The 25,410-nt window shown below is 44.0% G+C and overlaps 1 protein-coding gene across 1 annotated transcript in view; it reads left to right on the top strand.

The window, feature by feature from the left end:
* IQGAP1 (IQ motif containing GTPase activating protein 1) overlaps nt 1-19,144 on the top strand; it is a 532,553-nt gene extending 513,409 nt beyond the window's left edge. Inside the window, exon 38 of the mRNA XM_085644306.1 lies at nt 16,924-19,144. Coding sequence (XP_085500432.1) covers nt 16,924-17,037 — 114 coding nt within the window. The 3' untranslated portion in view covers nt 17,038-19,144. The remainder of the gene's footprint in view (nt 1-16,923) is intronic.
* Nucleotides 19,145-25,410: the final 6,266 nt, after the last annotated feature.

Here is a 25,410-nt window from a genome sequence, read left to right as displayed (position 1 = left end):
TTCTCGAACAACACGTACTCCGAGTCCTCTTGTCCTTCGTTGAACAACATCAGCTGTTACACACTCGGCAAGCCGGGTTCAGGGCTCACAACAGCACTGAGGTGGTGATGCTTTCAGTGCTGGACGACCTGCGGCTGGCAGCTGATAAGAAGACCCCTTCAGCTCTAATTTTATTAGATCTCTCAGCCGCATTTGACACGGTGAACCATGTGCAGTTGTTAGCCCGTGTCCGGCGGCTGGAAGTCTCTGGTAAGGTCCTCCAATGGATTACTTTTTTCCTGGAGGATCGGTCTCAAAGTGTCCAACTAGGAGATTGCACGTCTAGGCAGTGCAACCTACGAGGGGGGTGTCCCACAGGGCTTCACGCTGTCCTCTCTGCTTTTTAATATTTACCTTCAGCGTCTGATAGATGCACTGGCAAAAACAGATTGCCAGGTGTTTAACTACGCTGATGATACCCAGTTAATTGTGGGAATTGACAACTCCCCCGACTCACAGCGTAATGTCCAGAATATTCTCCGGTTCACCATGAATTGGATGCCCTCTAATTCATTGAGGGTAAATCCAGATAAAACAGATGTGCTTGCTCTTACCTCAGGGGTCTCGCCCTGGTCCAGTCTTTTTTGGCCCCAAGAGCTGGGCACCACCCCGACGCCGGTGCCAGCAGTGAAGAGCCTGGGTATTAAGATGGACACTGGATTGACCCTAAATAGCCAGGTATCTGCTGTTGTGGGGAGCTGTATTGGCTTGATGCGGCAACTTCGGAAACTGGTGACCCTGCTGTCTTTCTCCACCATGGAGACGGTCATGAGGGCATTAATCTGGTTACGCTTAGACTATGGCAATGCAGTCTACACTGGGCTTCCCGAAAAACTCCTGGGGAAGCTCCAAGTGGTTATGAACTATGCGGCTAGGTTGATTTATAAAATTGCCAAGGAGAGCCTATGCCACCCCTCTGCTACAATAGTTACACTGGCTTCCCATTAAGCAAAGGGTTAGATTTAAGGGGTTGTGCATTGCACACAAGTCCCAGTATGGAGAGGCACCCGAATACATCAAAGACCTCCTGAGGCCGTATGCGCCTGGATGCTGTCTCTGGTCGTCAGAGTCTAGCTTGTTAGTCTGCCCACGTTTCAATAGAACGACTCTAGGGGGCCGGGCATTTTCAGTTACTATCCCCCAGATCTGGAACAAGCTACCGGACGGTATGCGTAAGGAAGCCAGGTTACTACCGTTCTGGATGAGACTTAAGACCCTTCTGTTCACAGAGGCGTTAGAATAAGTTTTACTCCACTGTGTGTTGCGTATAGCTGCACGAAAGGATTCTGGACCTTCTGATTTATGTTACAGCGCTTAGAGACCTTCTGGTGATTGGCGCTCTATAAATACAATTTAACATAACATAACAGGTGCTCCCACTACTTCAGCCAGGCGACTTTCTATCCATCCTAGACCTAAAGGACGTCTATTTCCATATTCCCATTCACCCTGCTCACAGAAAATATCTCAGGTTTGCAGTGGACGGACAACACTACCAATTCAAAGTCCTCCCATTCGGAGTAACTACAGCACCCAGGGGTTTCACCAAGTGCCTCGCAGTAGTCGCAGCTCATCTATGAAGACAGCTCGTTCATGTCTTCCCTTACTTAGACAACTGGCTGATAAAAGCCAGATCACAACTCTAAGGACAGTCCAATTGCTTCACAACTTGGGATTCACCGTAAACCTCACCGAGGCTCACCTCCAACCATTCAGCTCGCAAGTGTATCTAGGAGCCACAATAGATACTCACAAAGCTCTAGCGTACCCCAACCCAGTCAGGGTTTGCAACATGCAAGCTCTAATTTCGCAGTTTCAGCCTCAACATTCACTACCAGCCATAGCGTTCATGCAAGGTTCTCCTCCCATTCTTCCAAATGTGGGGCTTCCCAGAGATAGATCTGTTTGCCACCCACCTAAACGCCAAATGCCCAAACTTCACTTCCAGACATCCACACCCATTGTCCAATGGCAATGCACTATGGATGAATTGGTCAGGGATATTTGCTTACGCTTTTCCATCTCTCCCACTCATTCCATTAGTGGTTCAGAAAATCAAACAACACTCCCTGACGCTTATCCTAGTTGCTCCCACATGGGCCCAACAACCCTGGTTCACAAATCTGTTGGAACTATCAGCAGTTCCACACCAAAAACTACACCTCTCCCCCAAGTTTCTTACTCAGAACCATGGAGAGATAAGACATCCAGATCCCAATCAGCTCAACCTTGCAATTTGGCACCTGAAATCCTAGAGTTAGGCTACCTTAATCTCCTGCCAGACTGTATGAATGTTATCAAAGAGGCTTGACGCCCTACCAAAAGAGCATGCTACGCAGCAAAGTAGAAGAGATATGTTGTTTATTGTAACATCAATCACATCAATCCACTAGATGCTTCAATATAAACATCATTTGTTACCTGTTACACCTGCAACGTTCTAACTTAGCGTACACATCTATACCCTTAAATCCCGCTGTAATAGCTTACATATCTGCAAAATAAAGAGCATGTGTCTCTTTTTAGAGTGCCCGCTATTAAAGATTTTATGGAAGGACTCAAAAGACTCATTCCGTCCAGACTTCCACTTTCTCCAATGTGGAACCTTAACATAGTCCTTACAAGACTCATGGGTCCACCATTCGAGCCGTTGCATAAATGCGAAATCCAATTTCTCACCTGGAAAGTAGCCTTTCTTATAGCCGTCACTTCTCTAAGAAGAGTGGGTGAGCTTCAGGTATTAACCATTGAGGAACCATTTTTGCAATACACAAAAGCAAAGTGGTCCTTAGAACTAACCCAAAATTCTTACCTAAAGTCATCTCTGCCGTTCATATCAACCAATCTGTTGAGTTACCTGTATTCTTCCTTCAACCAGATTCAGTGGCAGAACGTGCCCTTCACACATTAGATGTCAAAAGAGCACTGCTTTACTACATAGAAAGAACAAAAAAGAACAAAGCCCTTTAGGAAAACGAAACAACTCTTTGTTGCTTTTGCTCCACCACATCAAGGCAATCGCATTTCAAAATCAGGCATTGCAAGGTGGATAGTTAAGTGCATTCAAATATGCTACATCAAAGCTAAACGCACACTAACAATTCCCCCTAGGGCGCAGTCTGGTGTCCCCTCACTCGGTGGGGGAGAGATATGACCTTCAGGAGCACAGGGCCCTCTTCCTGGGGAGCTGCTTCATCGGGCTGGCCGGGGCGCGGCAACATGGCAAACCAGACAGTGCGTTTCGGTGCCTGGGGACAGAAGTGGAGTAGCTCCTCTACTCCAATGGAGATTGCTTGGCGATTTGCGAAGGCTGGCAGTCTCCTAGGGTTCTTAGAAGCTGGTCAGCTGCAGGACGAGTTGTTGCATCACGATAGTCGAGACTTAGTGCAGCAGGCACGGTTTGGTGCCAAAAGTCCATAGCAGTCTTCAGTTCTGGCTTTTTCTTACTGCTTTTGGTGTCCTTCTCTTCTTGATCCTTCAAATCTAAGTTCCTGGTGTCAGGGGTGCCACCTAAATACTCAATTTAGGGGTGTTACAGAGAGTGACAGGTAGTAGCCAATGGACTACTTACCTTTAGGGTGCCAATAGCCTCTATATGACTTCTTCCTGTGGATAGTGGGCACAACTCTGACCCAGAAAGCCTAATTCTGCCAAAATGAAGATGGTGGAATTCTAAAAGTCATGTCCACATCAGGTAACCCACCTTAGGGGTGGTACTAGTTTGAGAGGGGGGCATTCCTCATAACTAGCCATTTTTCCCGCCTTTCTAGGGGCCAAATGGGCCATGGGCAGGGTGTGTCATTTCCCCTATCGCAGGAATCCTTGGGTTGTATATCAAAGGCAGCAGAGACCTTTGAAGCCTCCTACCTTGATATACTGATCAGTTGCCACCTCCTCTAAGCAGGAGTGCTAACACCTCCGGCTGGAGCAGGCATTGCTTCCGCCCTCAGAGAGCGCAGGCTTTCACCTGCAGGGGATCAGAAACTTGTCTGTAGTGGCAGACTGGTCTACACTAGTCCGCCAGTTCACTAGTAGTCAGTAGGTTTTCAGGGGGCATCTCTAAGGTGCCCTCTGGTGCGCATGTATTAATAAATCCATCACTGGAATCAGTTTGGGTTTATCAATATTAGATGTTTAATACCAAACATCTCTAGTTTCAGCGAAGCCATGATGTAGCGGGGAAACATGTAAACACTAGCATCCAGCTCATGTTCACTTGTAATATCCAAGAATCGACTCAGATATCAGAGGGGCATATATACTCCTGCACATATGTCCACACATGTATTATAGAGCACCCTGCTTTAGGGCTGTAAGGCCTGCTGTTAGGCTGACTTATCTGTACTGCACAGTACATGCTGCAGCCCTAGGGATCCACTTTAGCCGCCTTGCCCTAGGTACAGGGAGTACCATTTACTAGAGGCGTACTTGGGGTGATAAAGTTATTGCCAGTTGGGTAGCCAATGGTACAGTTTTAGGGAAAGAGATCTGGAACTGAGGTTAGCAGGAACCCAGTGCACTTCTGTCAAAATTGCATCAGATACCAGGCAAAAAGTAAGGGTGACCATGTCAAAAAGGGGCACTTTCCTTACAGATCTATTCAGTTTTGAAATTCACATTTTTGCCAGTGAATACCTATAGACATTTAACTGTTCAGGTTACTAAGCATACTCACATTAAATCAAAATTAGTCAAGCACGTACACTTGCACTTTTTTTTACTGTTTTTCTATTGTGATCACTGCCTTTATACACCACCAGTTATGAGCTAGCCACTTCCGCGCTCCTTGCTAGCAAAGATTTACTCCTGCCTTTGTTTGGAGTAAATAATTTCCATTTTAGGAGTGGAAAGGAGTTGAAGACGAGTTTGTGAATGCCGTCCCTGAAAGTCGGGGAACCCCTAGGATTGCCGCCTACCCTGTCATTGCCTTGTTAGTGAAATATGCCTCATTAATCCATGGGAATTCACTGTGCTCCAGGGAGTAAGAGACTGCTAATGATCTATCACTCACCACAATCACGATGGTACTCCCTAGATGTACCTTCCCTGGGTGTAGAAGTGCCGCTGACGAAAGGTGCACCGGATAATTCTCTTGCTGGTACTTCACTCATGAGCGCTATTGACAAAAGGATCTCCTGTAGTTAGGAATTCTTGGGCCTCCCAGGAAAAAATAATACTAGGGATTACATTTGTGCCTTTTGAACTCCTTCGCTCTGTGGAATGAATGCCAGTTTGTGGAGCCGTGTCCCTAGAGAAAGCCTTGTAAATCAACAAAGGCTCAGCCAGAGTAGCAAACGGGTAAGTTACTTTTATACACATATGTTACTGGAGCTCAATTGGCATCAACAATAATTTAATTCATTAATGCTAGTTTTCGCCTTCTTTTGTGTGTCAGGCACTGCTTTCGGGCATCTTTTAATAATGGAGAGATGGTGGGCATGGCCGCCATCATCAATGTGAACACCAGAGTTGCAAGGAGCCTAGAATAAATCTGAAACTCTTATACTAAGAGAGCACATGCAGATAAAAGAAAGCTATTGTACAAAGTTGGACTAAAGAACGATACAGTGATATACTTTTCATTCAAAAGGATGCTCTTGATTCAGGAACTCTGGAGGATTTGTAGCCTTGCCCGCTTTGAGAAATACAGATGGCAGTATTAAGAGCTGTCTGAAGTGAAAACTTAGAAAGACCTCACAAGATAAAGGCCCATCACTTCTCACAGGATTGAGGATATGGGGAGGTGCAGTGTGCCAACTGGGCCCCAAGGTCTAAGTAGTTGAGGTGGTAGTGACAGGGGATTATAGGTAGAGCACAGAGGAGCAGTGGGCTGTGGGACATGGCCTGAGTCACCGTGATCCCCAGTACAACATAGCCCAGGGCCTCGTTAAGCTCCATGGTTGGGCCCAGAAACCCTGATCTTAAAATGAGATCCGGTAGGGAAGCATAGATCGCACCACGAGGCAGGGTGGAACACTCTGAGAGAAGACAGGCTAGATTAATGGTTCTTAACATTAGACTGCTGTGAACCCCCACTTAATCATTACTGGAATCCGTGGACCACCACTAAATAATTTTTTGAATCTGAGGACCCCCACTGAGTAATTAATGAAACCCGGGACTTTGGTCCAAGCAATTTCGATGATGTGAACTGCAAATCAATGCACAAAAGTATGGAAACAAGCATTCATCAAATAAATACACATATGATTAAATATTTTATTCAATTCATAAACCAATATATGAAAAAAAAATCAATTGTTATGGGAAGGTTGGAGCTTTACTAAATTTAACGGAGACAACCCATAGTCCATAATATGTTCTGTTTGATGCACTAAGTGGAACTGGCTATGCTGAAATTTCCTTTTTTATATCTCAGATGCTGATTAAATATCCCCCTCTGTTATGTTTATGGGATTTATAGAGCACATGGCTACCCGCAGGCATCCCAGCGCTACATCAGGTGTAGACCGCTATCTGCGTAAGAGTTAAGGAAACAGCCATGTTTTAATTTTTCTTTTTTGAAGGACTGTTTGTTTTTGATTAATTGTAGCTCTGGGTCCATACTGTTCCAGATTTTAGGAACCAAGTGTGAGAATGAACTTCCTCCCCACCTTGATCTCTTGACTCTGGTGGTATTCATGAAAAAGCTCGCACCCTACCTTCAACACCAGGGTGTATAGAGGGAAATCAAGGTTCGCAGCATTCTGGGACCTCTCGCGTGCATGGCTGTATGAGCCAGGCAGAGGGACTTGAATTTAATCCTGGCCTGAACTGGGAGCCAATGTAGCTCCCTCAAGGACGCTCTTACTGACTGGTGCCTGGGTATCCTGAGAAGCAGTCTTGCTGCCGCATTCTGCACCACCTGTAATCTATTGGTGACATATTTAGGGGTGCCGAGGTATAATGAGTTGCCATAGTCAAGTCTCGAGACTACCAAGGCTTGTACTACAGTCCTAGATTTGTCTGGAAGTAAGCTCAGGATTTTCCGAACCATCCGGAGTATTCCAGAACTGGCTTGTTTTTTGGCTTGCGTTTCCATGGTTAAATTCTGGTCGATCATCAAAAGGGGAACAGTTCCTCTCTCGAGGCCAAAGTAAAGAGTATCATTGGCTTCCTGCAATATTAATTGTCTCTAGGGAGATCTGAATTTCAGATCTTAATGCCCTCACACACCTGTTAGGGTGTCATGCTTCATCATTGGGCGCTCCTCGTCGGACCGGCGCTGCAATGTCCAACGGGCCTGGTGGCATCTTTATCGGAGATCTTCTGATCTGAGAACGCCGTTTGTGAATGGGATGTGGGTTTTTTGGAATACACTGTCTCCTAATATATGTGAAAAGGTGATTTAAAATAGGCCCTAGCCCTGTTGATTCTTTTATTTAGAAGTCGGGGCTGGGACTAAGTAAAACCAGTGAGGCTACTGTAATGAGTCAAGGTATTAGGGTAGCCTATAGTTGACTGGGGTCAACATGTTTCGTGTCATTTATGCTCCAAGGTAGAGCGACACTTCAGACCGAGGGTAGATATCTATATGTGGTGACCTCTGATGGTCAATCTGGGGATGGGATCTACCCCTTTTAAATACAAGTCCCTTATTCAGGGTTCTTGTGGGGACGCTGCACCTAGAAAGATCGAGACAAAAGAGAGAAGGGCAAAGGAAAGGGAGTACCATCAATGACTGGTGGAGGTAAGACTATCCAGCATGATCAGAATGGGTGTAGTACCTATGTTAGAATCAGAAGATAGCACATCTTCTCTATCAACAGTTCGTGAGAGATAAAAATAGTTAAAAATGTACATGAACTAACGCGTGGAGGGAATTTTTTTTTATATCAAACAATAAAACTGTCCTATAGGACCTATGTGGTGAATCCAATACCGTGCTAATACTAGGGTGGGTTGGTGCAGAATCACAGTAATTTCTTACCTCAAAGTGGGGCAGGAGGCCTCATAGATAAGGAAAGACGGCCCAACCACTTGAACGGGTTCACTAAATGAGAATAGTTAAGCTGAGATTACAAGCAGATAAAGAAACACAACAGCATATAGGAATATAACTACAGGAGTAGTGAGGATATGGGGGTTCCATGCATAATAGTGCATAACTGCCTTAGTAGAAGGTAAAGTAAGGGATCGTGAGAAATATCCGTAAAAGCCATGGATAGTAAAGACCCGTAACAGTGATGGGTCTGGGTCCGGGAAATTATTTAAATTAATATACGGAAGGTAGTCTGGTAATCCGTATCGTACGTGGTGTCCGAGATGGTACCTGAGACCTATGTGACATATAATCAACTCCTTTGGAGTGATGGTGCAAGTATACGCCGCGATTATAATCAGTGTGCGTAAGACCTGTGGCGACTTGCATATTCAGGTGGCGTAGTAAAAAATCTAACAACCGCGCCCAGAAATTATAACTAGGTGACTGTAAAGGCGCACACATGAGGAGCTCGTAGTGTGGAGCCGAGAGCTCAGAGCGAAGTCGAGAAAGGCATGCGTTAAAGCAGTAGCTACATGGTCGTGTATGATAAGATTAACAATAAATGGCACTGCATATAGGTAAAGCGCATGTCTAGAGTTGGAAGCGCGCTCATGCAGTAGGCAGGGGTGAGATGGAGTGAAACGGCGTGCCTTACTAGAGTTAGGGTGGGGGTTGGGGCAGCAGGTATGCGGCGGCCGAGTGTATAAAAATAGCCGTCATGGAGCCTTTCACAGGGAACGGTAGGAGGCGTGGGGAGGAGCGTTGGACTTACCCTAGTATGGTTGCGGGTTCTCCTTGGATCCTCTGTGTCTGTTCCTAATCTGGATGTTACTCCAACTGCGGTTCATCTGGGAACATAAACCGTGAGACGCGCTGTATTCACGCGAGAGTTCTCGCGGGGGCGCCATCTTGTCTTGGTGTGGAACGCCTGACTCAGTGAAGACAGACTCAGAGGCAGGTGTGAATGGATGTGAATACGAACTGTAATTAGTGGCAGATAACATCACAATTGGTGACGTAGTAGTCATTATTCCGTGCGAAAAATGGAACGCGGAGGATAAAGAAAGTCAGTACCTAATATCATAGAGAGAGTACTTAACTTGGTGAAAAAAGAAGAGGGGGGGAAATAGCGGTATCTAATCGTAGCCTTGGAAGACATTGTCTGTCGATAATATTGATAGGGTCAAAATCGATGGCCAAAAAATAGATAAATGGTGGGAGGCTGATGAATAAAGGGCAGTTGTGTGGAAAGAATTATTGCCGAAGGGAATAATAAAAGTACCAACCAGAGGTGGGCGTGGTACTAGGGGGCTGGAGGGGGGGGGGGGGGAGAAAAAGGAAAAGACAAAAGGACAATGTCCAGGTTATGGTGTCTATAGGCGTGGTGAAGCTAAATGTATCTTTGCACCATCACTCCACAGGAGTTGATTATATGTCACATGGGTCTCATGTACCATCTCGGACACCACGTATGATACGGATTACCAGACTACCTTCCGTATATTAATTTAAATAATTTCCCGGAACCAGACCCATCACGGTTACGGGTCTTCACTATCCATGGCTTTTACGGATATTTCTCACGATGCCTTACTTTACCATCTACTAAGGCAGTTATGCACTATTATGCATGGAACCCCCATATCCTCCCTACTCCTGGAGTTATATTCCGATATGCTGTTGTGTTTCTTTATCTGCTTGTAAACTCAGCTTAACTATTCTCATTTAGTGAACCCGTTCAAGTGGTCGGGACGTCTTTCCTTATCTATGAGGCCTCCTGCCCCACTTTCTTGAGGTAAGAAATGACTGTGATTCTGCACCAACCCACCCTAGTATTAGCACGGTATTGGATTCACCACATAGGTCCTATAGGACAGTTTTATTGTATTATATAAAAAAAAATTCTCTCCACGCGTTAGTTCATGTACATTTTGAACTCTATTTTTATCTCTCACGAACTGTTGATAGAGAAGATGTGCTATCTTCTGGTTCTAACATGGGTACTACACCCATTCTGATCATGCTGGATAGTCTTACCTCCACCAGTCATTGATGGTACTCCCTTTCCTTTGCCCTTCTCTCTTTTGTCTCTATCTTTCTAGGTGGAGCGTCCCCACAAGAACCCTGAATAAGGGACTTGAATTTAAAAGGGGTAGATCCCATCCCCAAATTGACCATCAAAGGTCACCACAGATAGATATCTACCCCCGGTCCTGAAGAAGTGTCGCTCTACCTTGCAGCATAAATGACACGAAACATGTTGACCCCATATATACCCTAATACCTTGACTCATTACAGTAGCCTCACTGGTTTTACTTAATCCCAGCCCGACTTATAAATAAAAGAATCAACAGGGCTAGGGCCTATTTTAAATCACATTTTCACATATATTTGGAGACACTGTATTCCAAAAAACCCACACACCCCATTCACAAATGGCGTTCTCAGATCAGAAGATCTCCGATAAAGACGCCACCAGGCCCGTTGGACATTGCAGCGCCGGTCCGACGAGGTGCGCTCAATGATGAAGAATGACACCCTAACAGGTGTGTGAGGGCATTAAGATCTGAAATTCAGATCTCCCCAGATACCATTAATATTGCAGGAAGCCAATGATACTCTTTACTTTGGCCTCGAGAGAGGAACTGTTCCCCTTTTGATGAACGTTTAAATTCCTAGGAGCACAGGAACAGGACCTCTTAAAATAACCAGCTCTCCCGTCCCCCCTCTGATTATACGCTAAACTCTGGTCGAGCCAGATCCGCAGATTTTTTATGGAAGTTTTCAGGGTGGGGGAAGGGGGACCTCAGTTTACTGGCTAGGTGATCTCAGTGCGTGGGCTGAAACTGCTGCCCAGAAAAATAAGCTCAGTTTTCTCCCCATTGAGCTCAAGGCTGCAGTCGGCCATTCGAGTTCCTATCCTTTCCAGGCAAGGGGTTAGTTGCCTATGGTTGGAGTCGGGGGAGTCTGCTATCGAGACCACTAGCTGTGTGTCATCGGCATATGGCACAATGGAGAGTCCGAACTCCTGCACTATGTGAGCCAATAAACTCCGGTATATGTTAAAAAGAGTAGGACTCAGGAAAGATCCCTGAGGCACTCCCCATGGGGCTGACAAAGTGTCTTGATAGATTGCCCGCCTCCATGCACTGAAAGGATCTATTGCTCAGAAATGAGGCCACCCATTGGTTGGCAGTACCTTTGATCCCAATGTCTTTAAGCCTTTGAATAAGGATCTCGTGGTCTACCATGTCAAAGGCCGCACTTCGTTCTAAAAGCAGAATAGCTGCGGCTCTTCCTTGATCAAGTATATGCCTTTTAATTTCTTGGTAACCATGAGTAATGCCGACTCGGTACTATGTTCTGGTCGGAATCCCATCTGGGTCTGGTGTAAGAGGCCATTATCTTCCAGAAATTGCGAGATGACCCTGTTCACGTGTTTCTCCACGATCTTACCCAGAATGGGCAGCAATGAAATGGGGTGGTAGTTTGCTGTAGAGGTGGGGTCTAGGTGGGGTTTTTTCAGCAAAGGTTTTTTATAATAGTGTGCTTCCATTCTTCAGGTACTATGCCCCTCTCAAAGGACAGGGAGATGAGGCTAGTGAGTTGGGCTAGGACTCAGTTCCCACCTTGAGCAAGGTTGTGTGGTGAAACAGGGTCTATGGGGGACCCTGATTTGATGTTCTGTAAAAGGGAACTGGCCTGATCTTCACTTAGTCTAGGATACTTGAGCAGCGCCGGGGGAGAGGTGTTTCTAGCTGATTTGTACTAATAAAGCGTTCCAGGGCAACCAACGGTTCTTCAGATGCCACAGAGGTTTGTCTTGTGTTTGGGTGGAGGGAGATATAAATGGTTTCCACCTTACTTTTAAAGAACGTGGCTAAGCTGTTGCATCTCTCCTTTGAGGATTGGGGAACGTGGGGTCCCTGAACCCACAGTTGTCAGAGACTTTATAATCTTGAACAGCTCTTTCGAAGAGTTGGGGACTTCTCAATCCTTTCTTCAAAAAAGGCTGCTTGCGCTTTTCTGATATTTTTATGATATTGCAGAATCGCTGCTTTGTATGCTAGTCCAAGCTCAGAAACATAAGTTTTCCTCCAACTCCTCACTAGCTTTTTGCAGTTTTTCTTTTGTGTGGCCAACTGAGGGCTGAACCAAGTAGACCTGTTGGGGTTTTTTGGCTTTACATTAAAGGGTGGAAATGGTGGGGCTAGGGAAATATTTTGTAAGGTACAATATCAATATTTATCAATTATTGAAAACAGCATTAAGTGAAACCGAGTTTTTGTTTATATATGGTTAACAAAAAATACTAGCTGTGTCTTCTGAGAGGATATATGAACAAAGGAGAAAATTGGAAATAATAGGCTTGATGGCATGTGTGGCTTTAGATACACATGCTCTTCATATTCTTGCCATCTAGTGTTGGGTGGGAGTTGTGCAACTTGTTTTTCTTCAAAGACGCCTTTCAAGTCACAAGGTAGAATGACTCCTCCTCTCAGTAATATTGCGTATGGGCATTGACTCCTTTGTTAGATTGTTTTCTCTCCACTGTTGGGTTAGAACGTGTGTGCCTCTCCTCCTTGTTCAACTTTGTTCGGTACAAACCTTCGGTCCTAACTCGTCTTCGACGGTGTAGTGTATCTTGATTGCACTTTTTTCAGTTTTGTGTCGCTCAAAAACCTTCATCAGTTATGGACTTTGACTGATTGCCCCTCAGGGTGCCACTCGTCTCGACCTACTCTTCCACGTGCACCGTCGGTACGGAAGATGTGTTCCTGATGGATCAAACACCTTTTCAATTTTGCCTGCAGTGCCATGCCAAATATCCACACACTGATCAATAACAGGTGTGTAACCTTTGCGATGCCTTCAAGTCTTTCAGATCGAAAAAGACACTTGCGATCGAAGGGAGCGTAAACTGAAGATATCTTGCCACAGCGAAGATGATTCTGTGAGAAGCACACCCAGGAAGAGCCTGCTGCTGAAGAGGAAGAAGGTGCATTCTCCATTGAAGAGATCTTGGCTCCAATATGGAGGAGGAACTGGAATACTCCCTGCCACTCGAGCAGCACATGAGTATTGTCAACCCTGACCTTGATCCAACAAAAAAAACTTCCAAACACGTGCCCTTTCCACTTTTAGAGGTCGCCTGACCGCCACTGCCATCTGCCCATGGTCAAATACGAAAAGATAATTTGGAGGCCCCGCATTCGGGCCTGGCACCGAAAACTTCGACCAAGGCTAAGTCCTCGGGTTCTACATCGTCAGATCGAGCACTTTCTTCGGTCTCTGCTAAGCCTTTGGGACCGATCCAGCAACTGGCTCCATCTCCTGCGGTGCTGGACAAAAGAATCTTCGAAAGCCTTGATTCCAAAATTGACCGAAACCCTCATAGCAGTCTTCAGTTTCCATGTCCCTAGTCGAGCCCATAATTGAAAAAATAGACAAAGAAAAATCCACATTCAAGAAGGCATAGGGCGAATTAAAGCCTCTCCTCGACTAAAGAGACAATTAACTTTTTTGAGGAGGAATTGGATATGTTCCTCTGCCCCTCAAAAGAGGAGAAAGTACAATGGTCCCTGGCATGGCAGCGTCACGCTGATGACATATTTAAACTGCCAGTACATGCCTGCGTGATAAACGCATGGGTAGCTAAAAAATATAAAGCGGTTCCCTCAGTCCCCCTTTTCATACGTAATCAGGTGCCACCAGACTCCATTATTGCTACCACAGTTCGTAAACGAGCCAATAGTCAGGCAACTAGGGATACGCCACCTCCTGAAAAGGAGAAAAAGCGTATTGTTAGTGCTGGAAAACGAGTGGCAACACAAGCAGCCAATCATTGCCAAGCCCTACTCACACATTACGATAGGATCACTGGGATGAAATGGAAGAACTGCTGCAGCAATGTAGCGTTGTGATAGGTCTGAGCGCTGTAGTTTGGCACTCAGATGGGGACTGGAGGCAGGGAATGTGCCCCATCAGGCTGTGTTATGCAGCCTCCATCAGGCTGTGTAATGCAGCCTGGTGGGGAACATGCTAAGTGTTCATGACGCTTTGGCCGGGCCAAGACAACCATCCAAGCAGTCATGCCCACTTCGAGAGTGTGCACTCACCACTCCTCCCAGGCTCTGATCCAAGCCAAACCCAGCCCCATAGCAAAGAAAAATAAAATGATAATAACCTATTTATTATCATTTTATTAAAAAAAAAAAATCTGCTCTCGGAGCAGTTGGATGAATCTTCTCCATCTTAGCGGAGGAGCCGCCCCTGCAAATACATAAAGATAAATTGGTACCAAGGACTAATCCTAAATTCCTACCAAAGGTAATTTCTCAGTTTTATCTCAATCAATCAATTGAGCTACCTGTCTTTTTCCCTAACCCTGATTTGGTGGCAGAAACAGCTCTCCATACCTTAGACATAAAAAGAGCACTAATGAACTATATAGATTGAACTAAACCCTTCAGAAAAACAAACCAACTCTTTGTAGCCTTATCTCCACCTCATAAAGCAACCCTATATCTAAATCAGGCATAATCAAATGGATAGTAAAATGCTTTCAAACATGCTACCCTAAAGTCAAAAGACTGTTACCTGTAACTCCCAGAGCACACTCTACTTGTAAAAAGGGAGCAACTGTGGCCACTTTAGGAAATAGCCCCATAGCTAAAATTTGTAAAGCAGCTACATGGTCTGCTCCACATACATTTACCAGACACTACTGTGTAGCCGTGTTAGCAATGTAGGTCAGGCAGTGCTATGTAGTCTTTTTCAAACTACTGCAACTCCCAACGCTAGTCACCGCTTCTAAGGAGGGGATGCTTTACAGTATATGCAGAACATGTGTATCTACTGCCACACATGCCATTGAACGGATTATGTTACTTACCCTGTAAGCATCTGTTTGTGGCATGTAGTGCTATAGATTCATATGCGCCCTGCCCGGATGTTTGTGGCAGTAGCAATTTTAAATTTTACACACTTCTATTAGCATGGCTATCTTTATTCTAGCACTTCCCTTACACTCCTTTCTAACCCGCCTGTGGGAAAACAATCTAACAAAGGAGTCGATGAACATATGCAATATTACCGAGAAGAGGAGTCCCTCTGCCTCATGACTCGAAAGACTTCTTCAAAGAAAAACAATTTGCAAAACTCCGATCCAACTCTAGATGGCAATAGTATGCAGAGGACGGTAATCTACAGCACTACATGCCACAAACAGATGGTTACGGGGCAAGTAACATAATCGTTTCTGGGTTTCCTAGTTTTCTTTTATTAATGCCTTGTCATAATGGAGGAAATTACTTCTTTCTATTGCTCAGTTCCCCTATTTCTCAATATTGAGAATGCTTAAAAACAGAATCGATGCTGAACTTTTTCTTTAGCTTTATATTACGTTTGCCATTGCTTTCTCTTTTAAGCATCGCTGTGTGGATAGAATTTACAGGCCATAGCTTTCTGATTTTCTATCCATGCAGTTCCAGAAGCTCAGAGATTCCTCAGAAAGTCCTACCATTGACCGTTCCATCGTTTAAAAAGGTGGGAATGTTAAGAGGTGCCTTCACTATGGTAACAAAATCAGCAGCAGAACAGAAATTTTGAAGCACCAAAAACTGTATCTCTTAAAAAGAAAAAGAAAAAAAAACACATCCTGTTTGCTCAGTTAAATTGTCAGTTCTGAAATGTCATTAAAAATGTCACTACATCTCAATTCTAAGATCAGGTATTCACATATATGTGAAAAACAAATGCTTTACAAAATAAAAAATAAATCCCCTGTCAGGGGACCTGAAGACTCCTGTTCAAGACATTGTCAATAATGTTTGTTGAGACTTTGTATAAACAATTAAAACATTTATGCCTCAGCAGGCCCATGGTATATCACTAACTACTGGGTATCATTGTATGACTTCTATAAGTACTTAGAGATGTCACAGGGTGAAATGTAAATGTTATTTTCATGTTTGCATTTGTGATTGTATTTATTTGTATAGCGCTCATGCAGCGTTAATACATTTTATAAGTGTACTCATACATTTATATATAACATGAACACAGATTGCATGAATCTTATTATCTTTTTAAGGCATCAAACATACCTGCTTTTAAGTTCGTGTCATTCCTGATATCAGCACTAGAAGTTGAAAATAGAAATGTTAAATGATCTCTACATTTCTTAATTTATAATTAATTTTTATGGTAGTGTGCTATTTATTTGTTTCATTAGATTAGAAACACTTGAGTAATCTAAATGTAATCTCACATTTTGCCTGAATCATTCAGAAAAGTAGACATGAATGTGTGGTTTAAATGATTTCATATATTATTTAAATATATGTACATGCACAAAAGGGAATACGCAGTGACGTGACAAAAAGAAATGCCACAGCCCTGTTGTACCCCTCAATGCAACAAGAATGTAATTCAGGAACCTGCTAAAATGCTAACTTTTCTACATGCATGCACAAACGTGTATAGCAAAGTTTATTTTAGCAGGTTCCAGAATGCGATGAGGAGTACACTAGGGCTGTGGCCTTACTGTTTGTGATGTCACTGTACATTGCCTGTGCTAAGTGCGACCCTTCTGATCTACGACTTTCAGATGACTCCCTCACAATTTCGCATTTTTTGTGGGCTAGGTTGGAGATATGGATTAATCGTCTGGAATCCCTTTTTTGAGGGAGGAAAGCGGGTACACACATTATATTGTCTTTTGATTGGATGTCTCTGCTGCTGGATGCCACCCGGTTGGGGATTATAACAAGCAATTATAAAGGCAGAATTCTGTGTAAGCACAAGAAAAACACTGCAGCGTGATTTTTACGATGTCAAACGTTTGTCTTTTGGCATGTGATAATGACCCACCGGTTTCTCTCCTCAACTTTTGCAGGACCTTCTGCAGCTGCAGTATGAGGGCGTGGCTGTCATGAAGATGTTCGAAAGGGCAAAGGTCAACGTGAACCTCCTCATCTTTCTCCTTAACAAGAAGTTCTATGGGAAGTAATGGGGTATCCCTGGAGATCCTGATCAGGAAGGATGGATCACAGCTGCACTTTTGCCATTATATGTCATTTGAACAGAGGATAAAGTGGTGTTATAAAGGGACACTCCAAAAAAATCCTCACAAGCATCTCTTTTCAAGGAGCCTCTTCAAATCCTTTTAGCAGCAACGAAGGAAATCTGTGGTGGGCTTCAACGTCCCGCGTTGCTGTGGCTGAAACAATACATTTGAACAATTCAGAGAAAAGAGAGAGGAATTCAATGTTGTCCTACTTTTTACTCCAGAGGCAATATTTTGGAGTGAAACAATTGGACAAATATAATATTAGATTAAACCCTGCATGTCTAGATGCTGGTTCTTGTAGTCGAGTTTGCTTGGTGGAAGCAGGCCCTGCAGACCCCAGTGACACTTTTGTGCCAAGACACATTTAATGGTTCTCTGCTTCAAGTGTGCTGGAGCTCTTGGCCTTGGGAAACCTTTAGATGTTACCTTTTTGCACTCCAGGAAGCCTGTTTCAATATCTAAATCAATTGGACATTTGATGAGTCCTGCTGTTCTTTTATTGAACATGAATTCACATCGTGCTGCTAATTAGACCAATTAAATAGGAGTCAATCCTTTCACAACTCTCTTCCTTTCAAGGTGGTCCTTGATGTTTTATCCTATCCCAGAGAGACAAGATGGGTTCTGGTTTCATGTAATGAAGCTGGTGGGTTTGTTTTTAGGCCACTCTTCAGTGCCAGCCTTTTCCTGTGTTTCCGTGGCGGTGATTGGCTGGATAGCCTACGCAGCAGGATCCCTGGGGCAGCTCACTCGATCAGTGTTTCTACAGGTGTTTTTAAAACGTAGAATGTTTCAAATAATGTAACACATTCCGTTGCATCCATCTTCATTCACAAGTCTGTTACTGAAATGGGCCTTATAAATGTACAATACAGACATTTAAATATAAATGTAAAACAAAATTGCAATCTATTTCATGCATTGTGAAAGACAAAACAACCATCGATTTCTGTCTCCTAAAACAATATATATATATATATATATATTCTTTAGCCAGGGGTGAGCAAGAGGAAAGGAGAAAATATTATCATGTTCATACTATATTGATGATATGTGCATCCACACAATTTTATATGATATTGCTTAAATTGTCAGCTGCTTTTTATCAAAGGTAAATGACCTTAGTAGGAAATATATATATATTCAGTGTATTATGAGCAGTGGGCGATGGGCTTATCCGCAAATAGGAAAACATTATGTTGCATTTAATTGTTAAAGAAGCGAAGAGCTTTTCCTTTAAACACTAGATTGTTTTTCCGGCGTTCTGAATAAGGAAGAGCCGTGCTAGTAATTTGTTTTAAAACAAAAATGTATACACGTTTTATGCTGTCCTGAAAGGATTATTCTTAAGCATGTGTCTAAAACTATAACAATTGTAAATACAGTTTTACATATTGTTTGTGGTATCTGGAAAACACATTTTTAATCTATAAATACACTTGGATTATTGCAACATTTTAGAGGTAACTTTTAGACTAAACCAGGTTAAATTATTTCCAAACATTTCAGCTTTGTCTGTGCGGCTTGCTCAGGGTCAGGCAGCTATTGCTAGTTTACAAAGCAGTCATGTTTGAATGTCAGGCACATATTTTTACGATAATTCATTCACTATACAGTCTGATGCATTTGGATTATTACCCTAAAATTGTTTCGGCAATACTTCCACATTAAAAGAAATGCCTTTCAGATATTTATACGACTTCTTTTAAATGTTAAGGGTTCCTTGGTTAATTGAGTGCTACAGCCTCAGCTACTAGAATAACTTGAGAACGTGCATTCATTTTGGTTGTACACCTGCATCAGAGAAACAACGCTGGAAAATAAATGCGAATTATTTTGATACAGCTGTCTCAGTCTCAGCACTGCAATTATCGGAGTATTTTATTTATTGGTGTCCCACTTCACATATGGTTATTGATTTTACCCTAGATTATTTTAACCACATGCCTGAACTCAACCACCTTTTTGTTTGCATACAGCATCTGCCAGCCAGTCGGCCTTGCTCTGTATTCACTGTCAATCAAATAAAAGGTCATTTGTTCACCTGCATGTGTTTATTATTCTCCTTTGACACCATTGCAAAATGTGTTCTACTTATTCTGTCTTTCAAGTTGGTCAAAATATCGATGTTCTTTTTGTTACTAATCATTTTTATATCGTACTACCTTCTTTCTGCTGCTGTTGTTAAAGACTGTTGATAATGGTATTTCCCATACATACAACACCATTTAATGTTGTAAAGGTTTGCAAGAATCCTATTATATACAGCAGTTCTCAAAATGTCAAGTGCCATATGTATACATGGGGAATATATTTCATGTAACAGTGCAAAATTCGACAATGTGATTGCGATATTATGTTTATAAGTAGTACCCCAAGACCACGAGTAGGTCGCCTGAACCCCTAGATTACATTATACAAAGAAGTATTTGCATATTAGGAAATAGAACATTAAACTCTGCTAATCATTTAGCACTTTCAAGGAACATAATACAGGCATGACACGCAGTTCAGGGAATGATAACTTTGTAACATGAAAAAAAAACTTCATTGTGATAATTATCACTGTGCTTTGGTTAGCACTATACATCCAGAGGTAGATTTACCCACTCTCTCACAATGTGTGTGTGTGTGCACGCGCGTATGCACTCGACCATAGCTTTGGTGACCGCACTACCGTTTTTTAATATAGATTAATCTTAATGTATTTATTAAGGTGGCATCTAGACTTTGGGTCTGATTTAGATCTTGGCGGTACGACTGCCATCTAGCCGCAGCAGTGGTCCCAAGTAATCTGATAAGCTGACGGAGGTCCGCCAGCCCTATTTAGATGTATGCTGGCTGACTCTCCAACCGTGTCGAAAAACTGTTTATCAATGCATATGTTACTCACCGCTGCTAACGCGGCATACTCCAGTGCTGACAAATAGTACTCCTTTGCTGTCAGAGCGGCAGGATTATACTGTGCTGGTTTAGATTTCATTTCACAGTTGTGCTGGCGGTCAACTAACGGTGGGTTGCTGACAGTGAATCCGTGGCTGGACGCAGTCAACATTGGAATATTCCTGTTGCTGTAGGCTGGATGCTAATGTTAGCACCTGCATATCACACTATAAAACACCCTTCATTTCAGACCATGATCCTTTGCCATTCCACAGCACCACGACATTTAAAAACCGAAATTTGGTTACTGAAGTCAGGGTATTTTGTTGCTTTTCCCTGTTTCTTTTCCCTTTTTCTTTCATTTATTTCCTTGTGGTTAATTAATTTGATTTCATCATATTTATTTGGATAAGGCCAGGGCACAAAAATCCACATTTCACTGAGGGAGAATTGTAAGTCATGGTGGATGAAATCATAAGAGTAGAGCCGCATTTGTTTTGGAGAGCAAGTCCAAAATACACCCCATCTCAGAAAAGCGATATAAGGACCAGAATAGTCGACAGAGTGAATGTTAATAGCAAACAACCTACGCACACAAAAAATTATTAAGAGGTGGAACGACCTGCGAGGGAGGGTGCATTCCCTGGCCTGCAAGCGTCACCTGGAGGGACAGAGGAGTGGTGGTTGTTCTCCCAGGCCCCGCTTACAACTCTTGCCAGGGAACGGGAACGTAGATCCTACATCATGAAGGCTTGACAGGAATCCCTGGTGGAGTGGAGATTGGTAAGTTATACTTTTCAAAGCATCACTAAACCTAAATGGCCTGTTTGCTTTGAGGTTAGTTGTTGCTAATGTCTTCAGCACAACATAGAAACCTAAATGTTCGAGGCTTTGCATACTCCTGCCATCTTGTGTTGGGTCGGCATGTTTGCAAGTTGTTTTTCTTCGAAGAAGTCTTTCCAGTTACAAGATAGGTGACCCCTCCTTTCGGTGATAGTGCACATGGGCATCGACTCCATTGTTAAATAGTTTTTTTCCACCATTTAGGGTTAGAAAGTGAATTGCGGCACTCCGGTTCGAACCAGTTTCTCGGGTTTCCCTCAGTGCGCAATCCACTATCCTCAATGGTACTGTTATTCGATTGCGTTTCCCATTCACCGCGTAGCGTATCGATTCAGAAATCTTTGATAGGAAACTTCGTAGAAGGCCTAGCCGCATAGGGTCAACTCGCAGTCGATGGAACGGACTTCATTTAAATTCTGTCCCGGGTGCTGCTCCAAGTATCCACGCACCGACTTGCACGAAGTGTGCAGCTTGTGTCTGTCCCCGGAACACAAAGAACAGGACTGTGACGCATGCAGATCTTTTTGATCCAAGAAGACGCTCCGCGACCATCGGGCTCAGTGTCATGAAATGCACCAGCAATATAGCGGCTCCGCTCCGGATCACTTCGGAGAGTATTCCGACCACAGGTCTTCAACGCACAAGGAGCTGAGGAAGAACAACACATCTCTGTGTCTGAGCCGATTCCGACATGGGGATGATGTTCCACAAGGTCAGCGTACCGTGAGTACTGATAGTCCCCTACCCCAAATTATGCCCAAGAAAAAGGTTCCAGGTTCTCCTCTGCCTTCGGGCCAAGGTCGGCACCGAGAACACATTTTGAATGTCCCGCCTTCAGGCTCGGCACCGAAACACACACCAAAGCCTTCCAGCTCGGTACCGAGTCGGCCCCATTCGGGCACCAAACCGAAACCTTGGGTGCCGAAATCCAAACAGGCCCTTGTGACTATCCCTTCGGCACCGAAACCTAAATCTTCGGAACTGAACATCTCGGCACCGAATCCTTTGGGACTGAAAATTCTGTCATCGAAGGAAAAAACAGCTTTGCCTCCATCCAAGGAGCCTCGTTTCAACGTCCCGCCTTCCAACACAGACCTGAAACAGAAAGAACTTGTTATTAATCCTAAAACTGGACATATTCATGCAAAACTGCCAGTTATAAACGCAAGCTGGAAACTGAAGAAGCTTACCACATTCCCCTTAAAAGGAAAAATGTAGGTATTAATCCTTCTCCTCTTCCTCCTCTTACACCTCCTTCCCCACTTGACCCAAATTTGCTAATTACACCTACAAATTCTCCACAACTAGAGTCACCTGACCATCAGGATGATGGGGATGCACCAGATGACAATAGTCCTGATCCAAGGGCTGATTACAATGCAGAGCGTAACACTGATAATGAACCAGATCTATACCCTTCAAAGCCCTCGCCACCTGACGACAATGTATGGTACATAGAATTGATAAATAGGGCTGCTCAATATCACGGGGATCAGCTTAACAAAGAGGCTCCTGAAGAGGATTTTCTCTTTGAGACTTTAAGTTCTTCTCAGAGAGCAACTTATACGCTGCCCATGCTTAAGGGTATGCTCAAACACGCAGATGACATTTTTAAGGACCCGGTGCATGCGAGAATTCTAAAACCAAGGGTAGATAAGAAATATAAACCTGCACCTACAGACCCCGTCTACATCAGAGGTCAAGTTCCCTTAGACTCCCTAGTGGTTTCTAATGCTTGCAAAAGGACATACTCACAAACAGGAGATGCCCCTCCTCCTGATTAGGAATCCAAACTTAAAGATGCCTCTGGCAAAAGAGTATCTGCACAGGCAGCCAATCACTGGCGTCTTGCCAACACCCAGGGTCTTTTAGTGAGATATTACAGGGCTCACTATGACGATTGGAACAATTGTTCCAGTTCTTGCCAGATGAACACAAAACAAAGGTGCATGACTTAATTGATGAAGGGAAACTCATTCCCAACACTTCCATTAGGTGTGCTTTAGACACAGCTGACACTGCTGCTCGCTGTGTTAACACCAGTGTTCTTTTAGGAAGGCACGCCTGCCTCAGAATTTCAGGGTTCAAACCCGAAGTCCAGGTCTCTTTTAAATCTACCTTTTGATAAGGAACACCTATTTGGACCTGTGGTCGATACTTCTTTAGAGAAAATGAAGAAAGACATAGATGTCGCAAAATCCATGGGAGCTTTGCAAGCCCCATTCAATCTGGGTTCCTTTCGCCGCTCCTTCTACGGGGGGGGGGGATTCAAAGAATATATCCACAGACAACACGTCTTATTCGTATAGAGGCAACAACAATCACCCTCTTCAAGAGTTTTCTTTAGAGGCAATAATGGCAAGGGAAGAGGTAAAGGTAACACTCCCCGCACTTCCCCTGCAGCAAACAAACAGTGACTTGCCTCCTCTTCCCCCCCGATCATTCCACACCTGTCTGGGGACGTCTCTCTCAATTTCTTCCCGTCTGGAATACAATAACTTCAGACAAATGGGTCCTACAAATTATCCAATTTGGTTATTGCCTGGAGCTTACCGAGAAACCCCTAAACATTCCTCCACGGTCACACAAAATGTCACCAGAGCATCTGCACCTTCTCAAACAAGAGGTTCACTCTCTACTGCAAAAGGGAGCTATAGAGCCCGTACCATTACAATATCAAGGGTCCGGCGTATACTCCCTATACTTCTTCATACCCAAAAAGGACGGCTCTCTCAGGCCTACACTAGACCTCAGAGACCTAAATCTCTATATTCAATCAGATCATTTTCACATAGTGACACGCCAACAAGTACTCCCGCTCCTTCATCAAGGCAACGTTCTGTCTAATTTAGACTTAAAGGACATATACTTTCATATTCCAATACACCCCACTCACCCCAAATATCTCAGATTTGTGGTAGCGGGACAACATTACCAGTTCAATGTGCTTCCATTCGGAGTCACCACTGCTCCCAAAGTATTCACCAAATGCCTGGCAGTAGTAGCTGCTCACCTGCGAGGACAACATATTCACGTCTTCCCATACTTGGACGACTGGCTCATCAAAGCCAGTTCTCTCTCAAAGTGTCGAAAGCACACTTACAGAACAGTTAATTACCGCAAATTCTGGGGTTCACAGTAAATCTGTCCCATCTCCAACACGCAAACTTACTCGGGTGCCACTCTCGATACACAGAAAGCTCTAGCATGTACCAATCCTGTCAGGATCTGCAATATTCAGGCTCTAATTTCCCAGTTTCAGCCCGATCACCAGCTCAAGTATTTATACAGCTTCTAGGAATGATGGGGTCTTGCATCATAATTGTTCACCATGCAAGACTTCAAATGCGCCCCTCTATTGACCATGTTCCACAGACAGTGCTAACCTCAAGAGAGTTCGTCCATGAAAGCTTTTCATGCGTTATTTCACCTAGACGTCCACCTGCTCCAGCGTGGGACCTTACCAGACTTATGGGTCCACCCTTTGAGCCATGGCATGAATGCGAACTGCAATTTCTCACTTGGAAAGTTGCTTTCCTCATTGCTATTACTTCACTGAGGAGAGTGGGTGAGCTTCAGGCATTAACTATAGAAGGACCATTTTTTCAAGTCCACCAAAACAAAGTGGTTCTTCGCACTAACCCCAAATTCCTACCCAAAGTGGTATCTGCCTTTCACATCAACCAATCTGTTGGGTTACCTGTGTTCTTTCCAGAACCAGATTCAGTGGCAGAACGAGCTCTACACACTTTAAATGTTAAACGAGCACTGTTATATTACATACAAAGAATACAACTTTTTTGTAACACTAAACAACTCTGTTGCTTTTGCGCCACCACACAAAGGCAATCCCATTTCAAAATCAGGTATTGCACGGTGGATAGTTAAATGTATTCAGACATGCTATGCAAAAGCAAAGAGGACTTTACCAATTCCCCCTAGAGAGCATTCCACCCGCAAACTAGGGGCTTCTATGGCATTTTTAGGAAACATCTCTATAGCTGACATCTGTAAAGCTGCAACATAGTCTACACCACAAAAATTTACAAAACACTATTGTGTAGATGTATCAAAGAGACACGTTAGTGGTAGATTCCTTACCTTAGAATATCCCCAGGCGTCAGACTGGATCCGGAAAGTTTTCGTCAGCAGCACCCCTGCGCATCGGTAGGTGTCGTCGTACGGTTCCACGTACGTCACTGGCGTTGTGACCGCTGAGATGACATCATCGGTGCTACTTAGATGCACCCACGCGCACTGACATTAGTTCTTTCTTTTTACGCGCAGCAGTGCAGACCCGCGACAGAGCAGTACCCCTAGTTTAAAAAAGTTTTAACTTGCTTTCTGACAACTTGTTTGTCGAGTACTTCACTCCTGGTGCAGTAGGGATGCCCGGGTTTAAGTCCTGTAGGGCCTGCCGCCGAAACATGTTGGTAGGGGACCCGCATGACGTGTCTCTTCTGCTTGGGGCACACCCATGACCCCGAGGCGTGCCCCGATTGTTGGGCCATGCCGCCGAAAGCTTTGCGGGAGCGTTCCCGCAAGTTGTTGGAGGTCCGGCAATCGGTTCTGCGCCGATCGAGGTCC

The sequence above is a fragment of the Triturus cristatus genome, chromosome 3_1 (genome assembly GCF_964204655.1).
Source record: "Triturus cristatus chromosome 3_1, aTriCri1.1, whole genome shotgun sequence".
Taxonomy (NCBI): Eukaryota; Metazoa; Chordata; class Amphibia; order Caudata; family Salamandridae; genus Triturus; species Triturus cristatus.
This window is presented reverse-complemented; position numbering and strand designations above follow the sequence as displayed.